The sequence below is a fragment of the Fringilla coelebs genome (assembly GCF_963513975.1).
Source record: "Fringilla coelebs genome assembly, chromosome: 5".
Classification (NCBI taxonomy): Eukaryota; Metazoa; Chordata; class Aves; order Passeriformes; family Fringillidae; genus Fringilla; species Fringilla coelebs.
This window is the reverse complement of record NC_140033.1, coordinates 46,742,919-46,755,262: the sequence shown is the minus strand read 5'-3', so window position 1 is coordinate 46,755,262 and position 12,344 is coordinate 46,742,919. Positions and strand designations below refer to the sequence as shown.

At 37.4% G+C, this 12,344-nt stretch overlaps 1 protein-coding gene across 4 annotated transcripts in view; it reads right to left on the bottom strand.

Annotated features, from left to right (window-relative positions):
• The window catches only part of CNOT4 (CCR4-NOT transcription complex subunit 4), a 76,608-nt gene that overhangs the window by 5,547 nt on the left and 58,717 nt on the right, over positions 1-12,344 (bottom strand). For all 4 annotated transcript variants that reach the window (XM_084206294.1, XM_084206296.1, XM_084206295.1 and 1 more), the window contains one exon: positions 11,446-11,943. In XM_084206294.1, the coding sequence (XP_084062420.1) occupies positions 11,446-11,943 (498 nt within the window). The remainder of the gene's footprint in view (positions 1-11,445; positions 11,944-12,344) is intronic.

Sequence of the window (12,344 nt, the reverse complement as noted above, 5' to 3'; positions counted from 1 at the left end):
ATTTGCAAAGTCAACCACTGTCTTAGAATGAGAAAAGGAAAGGAAAAAAAAAGCTTCATCACAAATGCAACTTGTCCATCCAATCTAAATAAAAAACCACTTGAAGTTAACTTAAGAAAAATAATACATTCCAAGAAGCCTGAACATTAATTTGTATAAAACTAGTCACTTAATGAATTTCTAAATAAAATCATTGTCCCATTATCCCATCCTACCAGACAGTCAAGTTTTACCTCATTCTCTACCTGCAATGCTTTAACACTCTTTCTTCAAATCAGGCAAAGCAGTGTGTATTTGGGGGAGAGGCCATGAAGAGGATTAATGGCCAAGCCAGAATACTGCTCTGTTGCACATAATCAGTACTTTTGAAGGTGTTTGCACAAGTGTCTGCTGCATTGATACGGGCTGTTCTGTGACTTCCAAAATTCTGACAATGACACCACAACGAAGACTCAAAGGTGTTTCAAATTTGGCTGTGCCACTTTGATGACATTGATGCACTCAATCTTTATATTGATGGGATAGAAGAACTTCCACTTTTCTTGGCGTCAGACAAGCCCACTAAAATAAATATTCTACAGTGACTACACCATTTCAAATCATTGCCCCAATTCTGATACAAGCCTATGGTAAAATCCAAGGCAAATTCACCCAGTACATGCTTAAGTAAATACAACCAATAGGAAAGATCACAAGACTGTTACATAGCAGGTAAAGCAAGAGCATTTCTTTGGTCTACCTAATTTATATTCAAAGCCATAACAAAAACCTATTTTCATGCTAATTGAGTAAAGACATTAAATACCTTCACTCCAAGTCCTAAATATTCTAGTCCCACTGAAAAGCAAACAGTTCTGCAAATCTTGGTCGCAATTATTTACTTTTAAAGAACCCATCAGTACGTCATATGTGTGACCAAGACATGCAGTGTGTCAACTACAGAAAAGAGTCAAATAAACAAAATAAAATCAGAGGAAATCGTCATATGAGAGAAAAATAAACTTCTGGCCTATGTCACATACGTGACTGCAAAGAATAGCAACAAAGAGACTACCAAGGTGTATTCAGTAATAGAACAGCTATTTCAACAACCTGCCTGTAAAAAGGGCCTTGGGAAATCTTCAAAGACACTGTACAATAAATTTCGAAGCCAAAGAAAAATGAGAAAGAAAAAAAAGAACAGGAAGGACTACCAGGAGTCCACCAAGAGTCTTTCAACTCAATTAGAAATAAATGGGACCACCAGAGAAGCATATCTTTTCAAGTGACATCTCTGGTCCCAGTCTCTGCCTGTGCTACCATGTTCAGAGATTGTAAGTGCTTTCCCTGAAACAGCCTATTGCCCTATTCTGAGAAGTGACTGGGGCTTCTCTATTTTGATTTCAAAATAATTTTTCGCTGTATTTCTGTTTTGCAAAAGTTATCCAGTACTTCCCTTTGAGGGGGAACAAGAAAGACAGGACAATTTATCACATCCAAAAAAGAAATTACGACCATCACATTACATAAACCCAAAAGGTTTTCATTCAAAGGTTGTATACTTAAACATCAACAAAACAGTTATGATAAGAACTATATCTGTGTCACTTCAGTATGAGTAATTAGCTTGTTTGCTCATGAAATTTTTAAAATCATGAATAAAATCCCATTTAAACGTCTATGACCTGAAGGATTTCTCTCTCAGCTTCATTGACTCTCTATATCCATGAGTCCTAGAAATCCTACAATGCTTAAACCAAACAATGAAGTTTCATCCATTCACGGAGATCTGAGAATGTAACTGGCAAACTGGAGAAGATGGAAACTGTCCACATTTAAATAGCAGTGCTGCCCATCAGGAATACAAGTAGCCACTTCATCATATTACAGAGACATCGAGAGAGGAGCACTAGAAGGTAAAGCTGTTTGCAGTGAACATTTAAAAGCCTCACAAACATTGTCTACACACAGGAAACAAATCAACAATTCATAAAACCCAGATTTGTAAGTGTCATTTCACTGTGTGAATTTCAAGTGAAGGTCTTGCAGTCATGAGTTCTAAGAGCTGGGGAAACAAAAGATGCACATGTACAATTTATGTACATACACACACCCCTACAAAATTTACTTTGGTAGACAAGACACACCAGTCTACCCTCAGCTTTAAAATACTGCAAATAAAGCACATTTTACCTCTATTCCATATCGATTTCCACGGTTATAGTAATTCCACTCAATTTAAAAGCCAGCCACGTAAACAGAAGCACACTATTCTTCAGTGTCAAATAAATCCAACTGCAACTTAACTTGCCAGTTAGCCAAACTATCTAGTAGAATATGCTCATTCTAAAGTAGACACTTAAAGGGGGAAATTAAGATTTTCTAAATGATTTTGATGATCTGACAGTACAACTTGTAAGCTTTCTGTGACTATGTAAATGTTATGAGTTAGAAAATGTTGTTTATTTTCAGAGGAAATTCCTTCTACAACATTAGTAGGGGACAGTAAGAAGACTCATATTTGCTTGCATGTACAGTATCAGAATTTTATTAGGCTTGAGAAAAGCTGTGTTACATCAAGTATTCTGGAGAGTTCTTGTGATTGACTTACACTTACCACAGCTCAAGACCAAACCATAATTATAGCAGCCAGCGACCCAATTTTCATCTATAAGCAAATTTTAAATTGAGATTCCAGGTTGCTTTGAAAAATATGATTGACTTCCTACAAAATGTTTCCAGAGCATTCCACATTTTTTATTACTGACTCCATAAGAAAGCAGGTTTTGGTGCTGATAATCTTTAATATTACCATAAATCTAAACTAAACGCACAAAGACTTAAGATAGTGAAACAAATGAAATAGATACTTGAATCCTACACACAGAACAGCTTGATTAAAAAGCTCAGAAAGCATGTAATTCCATTCATCTGAGAAATAAAGTTCATTTTAACCTAAACTGCTTCTTCTCACATCATGCATCAGAGTTCAATCTCACCAGGTTAACCTGTTTGTCAATAGAACAAACTTTGCCTTCAAAAGAAAAGCCCACGTGTACAAATATACTTGTGGGTACACAAATAGATACATGCATAAATAAAACTAAACTATTGGCCCTATGGGCAATGCAGTAACTAGAAACTGCAAAGAAAAAAATGAGATCTTCAAAGCTATAGTAACAATTATCAAGAGCCTATCCTGTTAACAGAGAGTTTGGATTCCAGAAACACCCAACCAATCGACCAGCCCTCTGCCTTCAGACTGTGAGACCAGCATTAGCACAATGAAAGCATACTCTGGGCAAATGATAAACTCATTTTTAATCTTCCCACATCTGCAAACAATTAAGGCTGATATATATTTGTAGATTATTTTAATAATCCTGTGGGAAAATTAGAAAAACTGCAAGAAAGCTAAGTTTTCACCTTCCATGACATGAAATTCATTCTGATTACTAGCTGCTATCTTCTAATAGAACTGACCTATTTTTTAAATAGGATTTTTAAAGTAATTCCTCTGAGGACAAGATGAAGTTCAAATGAGGCTGTGTAGAAGTAACCAAGAGATGGCAAGGGACGGGAAAATTTTTTTTTTTTTTGCCCTCAAATGTGATTTGGCAGTACTGGGAGGAGAAATACTATTTGCAAAGCTGCTCCTTCAGTTGCTGCTATTCCTTCAGGATTCATTTATGCTCCTCCCCCAATACAATTTTTAAAAAGATTATATTGGCGCTCTCAGATGTTTTTCAAGCTGAAGCACATAGAAAAAGTTTATGCAGAAAGCCTTTGAATTATTCGTACTTTTTGCTGAAATGCACCCGTCATTACTGGTATTTTGTTAAAAGGACTTAGAAAAGAGCCAAAGTTTCAGGTCTACGCCAAGGCACAGCCTTTTATTAGACACTGAGGTGGCAGTGCCAAGTGCACTCACTTTGCAGTCTTTAAAAGGAAAATGCCATGTTTTTAACATCACTAAGACAGTTGCACCTTTTAACTCATGCCAGTGACCTAATGCATATTTTGAAGTGACTTCAGAAAAGCATCTAAGAGAACACAGCCTCCCCAAGGCTAAGCATCTGCCTGCTGGAGGAAGGAGACACATAAGACAACAGAACTGCTTCTTACACTATTGCAAGGCCATCCCAATATCCTACCAGTTACCTGTGAAACAGACTATGTTTTGGTGAACCAGTCCTAAAGAGGTTCTATTAACAATAAATGCAGACCCAGGCAAAAGCCAACATCTAGTGTAGCTGAAGCTCCTTTGCTGACACTACTACAGACAAAAACAGTCATGAAATTTGATGTGAAAAACCTCCTGTCTGCTTGTTTCTCCCTGTTTCTGGACAGTTACCAAAAAAGCTGACAGGACTAACAGTCTAGAATGCAGACTGAGTCAGCTACTCAGGCCACCTATTTCAGCCAAGCCCATGTTTATTTCAAATGTAGTAGAGTTAACGTGATTAGTCACTCCTCTGATACATTGCAGCCAAATTGGAGGATTTTTTTTCCCAATTTTTCTTTGTCACATACATATTCCTCTTCCAAAATAAAATTACACATTTAAAAATAGGCATCTTGCTACCCAAAAAAAAGCAGGATGCCCGTCTTTCACCATCATGCCTAAAATCTTGCAATCAAAGATTTTAAAAAACTTCTAAGACTTTAAAGTCAAGCTAGATATGAAGACAGATATTTATGTATCAAGCCTTATTTGAAACAGTATCACCTATATAACCACAGGAAAAAAAATTCAAGAGTATTTAGAAAACACTTGCAGTATTAGCACTGAAAAAGCACTGGAAGGAAGGGTGGGTGTACAAGATGTGATTTTGAAACAGATGGAGAAGTAGCAGGACTTAAAGGACATGTGCTGTGGATGAAGTTCTCTCAGAGATCATCACAAGATTACACCAAGGAAGCCAGGCCTTTGTAGTAAATGAAGGAAGTGTATGGGAGTTGAGGGACAAGATACCAGAGCTAAGAAAAGGAATATCCACAGCAGATTTCCATCTTGACACTGATTTAATATTTTGGAAATTAATGTGAAATCCCACTTCCATTTTATTTAGTTTAAACCTGGATGCATAAGTTAAAAAAAACCCACTAAACTCCTCCAGATAAACAGAAATGAGCAAGCCAAAAGTTTATTTCCAAAATGGATTAAGTCCATATTGCGCTGAACACTTCTTCACCAGTGAAACAGAAAATTAGTTATGATGGGAAATAAAAGGAGAACGAATTTCAAGGTGGGGATACACACAGATACAAAGCATCTCCTTAAGAGGAAGGATGGAGGATAAGAACCTCCATGGAAAAAAAAAGGGCACTGTGAGCAAAAGGACTGATGAGAAGAACAAAATGTTCAATAGCAAAGGCTGTACTAACAGTCATCTTTGTTGAGGAAACCAGGACATGCAAGAATCAGTAGAAGCAATAATGTAAATAGATTAGGGCTGTTTACAGAAGGCACTTTTCATTTTACAATTTCAAAGCAGTTTCAAATGAGGAGTGACCTGTTATTGGGGCAACACATCTACTTCTGAGAGCAACACATCTACTTCTGAGAGCAGCTGCTCTGCACTCTGGAAAAGAGACAAGCCTTTGGAAATGCCATCCGTGGGACCTACAGCTATTAGCTGTATCAGCTAAAATGTTCACCAGATTTCCTATTTTCAATATTTACTCCTAATCACAGAAAGACTTCAGGCAGGCATAGATCTAACCAGGGGGCACAGAAAAGATGACATTCAGCTGCCATGCTTTCTGCCCAGCTGGTGTTGAAAAGCCAAATATCAAGGAAGAACAAGTGAGCAAGCAGTCTTCTTTAAAAGATTAGGACAGAAAAATAATTGACTAATACCTCTCTTACTGCTCTGAGTAAGGAAACCAATACTTTAAACAGGCATTAAAGCTTTCATATACTGTCAGGTCAAGTATAAGAAAATGTTTAACCGTGGCATCCAAATAAAGGGATGTGAGGCACCCCTGTTTAAGTCACATTCTTGTTGCTAGGGTATGGGATCAAATGCCTTTTTTACACAGCACTTGGAGAATTTTTACAGCATGCTGACCTCAACAGCCATACCACATGGCCAAAACCCTCTTTTGAAAAGGCACAGTAGCAGAACACACCCAAAACCCCGTATGAAATTATTATCCTGAGACCACAGGAAACTATCAGCTGCTATGCCACAAATTCTGTTTCCTTCCAAGACTGTATAAAACAAGGCTTGGAGTACGTGTTTGTTTGCTTGTTTTCAGGAAATAGAAACAACCCAGGGAGAAGAGACAAAAAGACAAAGACCAAATAAAAAATTCGTCTCTCAAATGGAAATGCAGTTATGTTATAGGAAAATAGCAAGTCAGACAAGGAATCTTAGTATTAAAGGGAAAACATGTTAACCCTTATTCTGTAAATAAGGGTTTATTTTTCATGCTGTAAATAGTCTTGAAACAATATGACCACAGCCAACATATAGGGATCTTCCCTTGTTTTACTAAAATCTTGTCTAAAGGCAGCATTAGGCAAGAAAGGATTTGATGTTCAAGGCAAATTCAATGGCTGGGGAGCATAGAGGCCAGAAAATTTAAAGCAGCAGAAGATGCATCATCATAAATAGGTCAGAAATAGAAGAGCTCAGTACTTTAAGTGGGAAGATGTTGGACCTTCCTAATAAAACTGCCATTGCTTTGTTCACTCTGCTACCAGCTCCTGCTTCACAAAAACCAAAATGCAGCCATGACATGAAGACATGCATGCTAATCTGTGTCTGGATAAGGAATGCAACACCGCTACCACAGACACTGCTGGGGACACCCAAAATGACTAGAGCTGTCTACCCATTTATTGTCTCATCTTTAAATATATATAATATCAATCAAAAAGGATATATATATATTCAACAGATATAAGCCACAACATCAAAACTAAAAAGTCTTGAGAGAATGAAATTTTGATTCTTAATTATATTCTATTACAGAGACATATTACATTAAATCGCCATGTTTTGAAATATCAGGAACTGCTCACAGAAACCTACAGCAGCTTCTGTATCTGTCAGCTGCATGGTTAAAATATATTGATGAACTTTACAATTGTTATCTTCAGACAATGAATGAAATATTTTTCCCCATCCTAAATAAGGTTAAATTCTTTATGCTTCATATCTGTGTCCACTTGACTCTTTCCTCTATTTAGATTTTTCATATATGCATGATATACATAAATTGCCTCTGTTCAACAAGCATTTGGAGAAAGCTTTGAGCATATGATTGAACTTTTATGCTGCCCTGTGCAGAGTCAGAAATTTGACTTGATGATGCTTGCGGGTCCCTTCCAACTCAGGGGCTTCAATGATTTTTCTGGGAAGAATATATACATACTGTATAGAAGTACTCTTGCAAGAGTTCTAACTACCTCATTATTATGATCTACAGAAAGCTTACAATTAAGTTTTACATTCAGGGTAATTATGAAATTACTAAATGAAGTAATAGCCAGTGTTTTATAATGTTAAATACTTCATCTTGTCTAGAATGGATGGGAAGAGTGGACTAACCATTTTCAACTTTTTCCTAATACTTTTAACTCTGTGAGTTTGTTACTGTACTCTATGTAACAAAATCAATGAGTACCAACCCCTCAGTAAATTCAAGAAATAAAACAATATATTTATATTCTCAAATTAATATGCATATATAATAAGCACATGTCTCAAAAGACACTGTTAATCTGAATCCTACCTTATTCTAGGATCCCATACTATACCTATTATTTTTGAACACACCACCAGGCAGTAGGGTAGCAAAGATGATAGTGTACTAGCTATCAAATGACAAAGCTTCCTGTTATCCTATAGTAAAATAAAAATAAAGGCACACACCCACCCATACTGCTGACAGTAAATCAATCTTTCCCTTGGCATTATCTGCAGAACAAAGCATAGCTGCTGGCCAATACTCTCAGGATAGCTTGCATACAATCTAGTGTAAGATTGCTTGTAGCAACAACCACACTGTCCATGAAGAAGTCACTGGACTTTTCTCCTGAAGCACAGTTACACATTTATAATTTCACAGTAAACCATCTAATCCATCACACTCCAGAGAGCAGCAATAAACTTAAATTGTCCCTGAAAATGACAACATGAAACATCTGCTACAGTTTGAAAAAAGATGATACAGTGAGGGAAGGAAAAAAAAGCTACTCTGGGAATCAATCAATCAAAAAGTTCATTTAAATATGGGTGGGGGACAAATGTATGCCTGATGAGTATGACACATTTCAAGTACAAGCATAATAAATCTAGGAAGTCAGCCATGTGTCATTGTGTCATTTCACTGGAAACCACAGAATTAGTTAATGATTAACTACTTCCTCTGAGAAATAAGCAACCAAATTCCACATATAAATTATTTTTAAGTGAGAGCTTAATTAAAATAAAAAGAAAATGTAGGTAGTGCCTGTGTTCCTCCATTTAAATTGGGTACACATCACAGAACAGACCTGCTTGAAGCTGTGAGTTTATGAATACAGCAGAGCTCAAATAAACAAAAGGCAGTTTCATCAAATTACATTTAACGTGTCACACATGAGCATTTCAAACTCATGTGAATCATGTCTAAAGTAGAAAAAGCAGCAGTTTAAAAGATACCATTTTCTTAATGCAAGCTTCCATACCACAAATACACCTAGTGAAACCAACTCAAATTTAGAAAGCCTAGAAAACACTATACTAACATATGAATTTATAGAAGTTATTTGATCTGCTTGTTTTGACATAAATAAAAATCTTCAAAAGGGTTGATTAAATAGAGCAAGCAGACAGACTCATGCGCCTGTTCCCACCCTTTTTTTTTTTTACCAGTAACTAGTCGAGTATTAGCTACTTTAGAAATTTAGAATCCTGTAAAAACCTGTGATCAAAGACCTTAAGAAACATGTGGCTTTTACAGCAGTAGAGAGTCTCTGCTACAAGACAGAATGTGAAGTTTCACCTGCATTTGGTTTCTTTTCCTGTTATATCTGAACCAGCCAAGTTGCTCACATTGACTAAAATATCCTAATATGGACTAACAAAAAAACCAAGAGAAAGGAACTTCAGGTCTACTACAACTAACTGTTCCACACTGCAAAACAGCTGTTATGATATGCACTGCCTTTCCAGCAGGTCAGCTAGGGTATGATAAAGTCTTATACACATGAGTTCTCTGTACTTGGACACCACTTTCTTTCCCCAACCCCACCAGACACATGTATCTGTAAATTACATGAAGAAACTAGGAAAATTCAGTAATTAAATACTTGCTACTGATAGACTAAAAACAAACTAAGAGGAGGAATTATTTTTTCCAAACAGAAAATAAAAGGGATTCACTGAGAGACCTGTACTCTAGATGCAGATTTTAAAAAAAAACCCAAACTGGAAACTATTAAGTCAGCAAGAAAAGAGCTATGAGGTCATCTCCTGGCTTTCAAATTATTTGTACTTCTGAAGCAGTTAGAGCACTAAAATAAATATAAATAATATAAGCTCATAACCCAGCAAACCAAACCAGAACTGAGACTTTGGCTGATTTCTGGCAGCAGGAAAAAGAAAAAGGAGTAATATATCCTTGTGCAAAATATTCTTTTTTCAAGATATATAAAAGCTGACCTATATCAGCTGAGAAGTGTTTGCACTGCAGCAACTGCTATCTAATTGTGAGCCAGTCAACTAACAATATTTTCTATAACAAGAGATTAAAACCAACACAAAGAACTTCCCATGGTTACTAAAGCAGATGTTTATTGTGGTTTTAGCATGATATTTGCCAAAAATATTTTTGGATTAATTGGTTGTAGCAGTTGCATACAAAGAAAGAACATACTTAAATATCAATTCTGTTACCTGAAAACATATGGGGGAAGCACATGGCCTGGGCTATGCATTAACCAGAACCACACAACCTGCTCTTCAGAAGTTGGAAAAAAAGATCTACAAGTCTCCTACAAACAGAAAACGTTCCACTTTCAAACTGCTAACCAAGATGAAAATAATGCAATACTTTTGCAAACCTGAAATCAACTTGAACAGATCTTTTTCAACCCTAAAGGATTTTTCTGGTCCCCCAGGTCATAAGATAGTCTTGTTACTGACCCCTCAAAGTAAAGTTTTTACAACTGAGTGGTAGAGTTGAAAAGTGATGTCCTGTTGTTTGTCTGAAAGTTGTATGTAGTTTAGGGGAAAGGGAGCAACAGCGCAGCTGTGGATGCTGTACTTTGTTACTGCACACCAGAAACAACTTCATTTGTGCAACCAGTATCAGTCATTTTCAGCTTAAGACTTGGCTATTGCCAGTGCAAAAAGTTTTGAATTACTTGCACTAGCAGTATGGTCCATGTTTATACTTGAATCAGCCTAAAGACCCTACAACAGTACACTAGCTGCAACAAGCCTTCAAAGAGGATAAAGTACAGCAAAGTAACAGCCAAAATTAGTTCTTGTGCTAGAGCACCAAAAAAACCCACTAACTTTTTTCTAGATCACTTTCTTATAGTAAAGCTAGTACTTCTAAACCCCATGAAAAGAAAATAATGCTGGCAACATCTCAAGGAGCGGTTTTCTGCACCTCAAGGCTACAAAGAGCTAACAGACATTTTCTACCTGCAGTTCATTATTCATGTAATACAATTTTTTCCCCTGTTACAAGAAAAGAATTTGTTTGGGACAAACTAAATTGGAACTATGGAAGAACTTCAAACCCCAGAAGTAAATTTTTAATCAAGACAATTATTGTTACAATTAGCTCCTTGGTTGCAATGCTTGATGCAAGAGCCCATTAATCCACTCAGGGCAGCCTAAACTGGCCTAACTGCACATTTATTTTTCTCCAACATCACAGCCCTCAGAATCAGGATGAATCCTCTTACACACATTGCAAGCATCCATTCAGTGAAGATTAGCATAATATTAAGGCCATCTGAAGTACAGAAATGAACAGCACTGAATGTTTTACTGTGCAGCCATTCGGTTATGCGCAAGAGGGAACGACCCAGCCAAGACATCTGGCACAAGTTACCATCATTACAATTTTTTGCACGGCTTTAAGAACTCTGGTCAACACCTGCATGCCAACGTGAAAGTCACAATGCACCTCCAGGGCCTATTCTCAAGTAAAGCCAGTCTGGCAAGACTGAAGAACCAAAATAGCAATCTGCTTTGGCACAAAATTAAGAGGGCACATAATACTCCACCTTCCTTATAAAGCTCAACATTTACAAGGCTAAATATCCAGTTACTTTTTTTTTTTTTCATACAAAGGACCTATTTAAAACATTATTCCTCCCTCCGTTCATAACCTAGTACAACAGTCAAGAGATAACAGTACTGCTCATTGCTGGCTATTTCCTTTTCTAGTTCTTACTCAGAGAAGCTGAGAGCATGAATTAAGTCATATTCACCACTGTCCCTATTCACCTACCTGATATAGGGATCCCTCCCAGACCTGTGCTGTGTTGTGGTGGGAGATTCAAGTCCAAGAAATTACTATTTGAGGTGGGATTTGCTGTGTGGTTCAAGTGCATGATGCTATTGCGTGGGAAGGCCATCCAAGGATAGCGAGCTGCTTGGCCTGGAAAACTGAAGGAGTTGTAAACTGCTCGATGCTGTTGAAACTGTGGAAACCTCTGTGGCATGACTGGAAAGGTGCTACTGAGAGAGTTGGCATTTGTGGGTGCAGCAGGATGCAGGAATCCAGAACCTGGCCCTTTGGCAGTTGTAGTGTGTGGGGTAGGGTTCTGAAGAGATGTGGGCGAAAGGGAAGGTTGGTCTTGGACTGACAGTTCCTTCTCAATCAGGTCTGCTAAGGCTTTGCGGGTGATGTCAAAGGGATCAAACCCTAAGTCGTCCTCTTGCTGTTTGGAGGAACCAAACCCAAAAGCTGCTTGCCAGTCTGTGGAAGAGGATACTGGTATAGTTTCTGTTGGAGAAGAAAGGAACAGGATTTAGAACAGGGACTAAAAATCCTTTTTCCATATAAAAACTTCAGCCTGTGTATCTGACTGCAGTCTCTTATCTTCCATGTAATTCTACCTTATACAGTCCCCAAAGAGACACCATTCATCAGCTTAGAATGCCATTTTCACATCAAACTGTCATAGAGTTCTACTAAAGGTGAAGTGCTAGAAGTAGCACAGCTGCACTCTTTCGAACTATGGAAAAACCTTATCCAGAAAGTATTTTCAGGAATAGTCCCAAGCAGAACGAGACCCCTGACCACTTCCTTAGAACCTTCTATACCCTATACTACTTCATGGAAGTGTGAACAAGCAGAGCATAAATACGGTTTTTACTCAGTTCAACATTTTGCTTCCACCATTA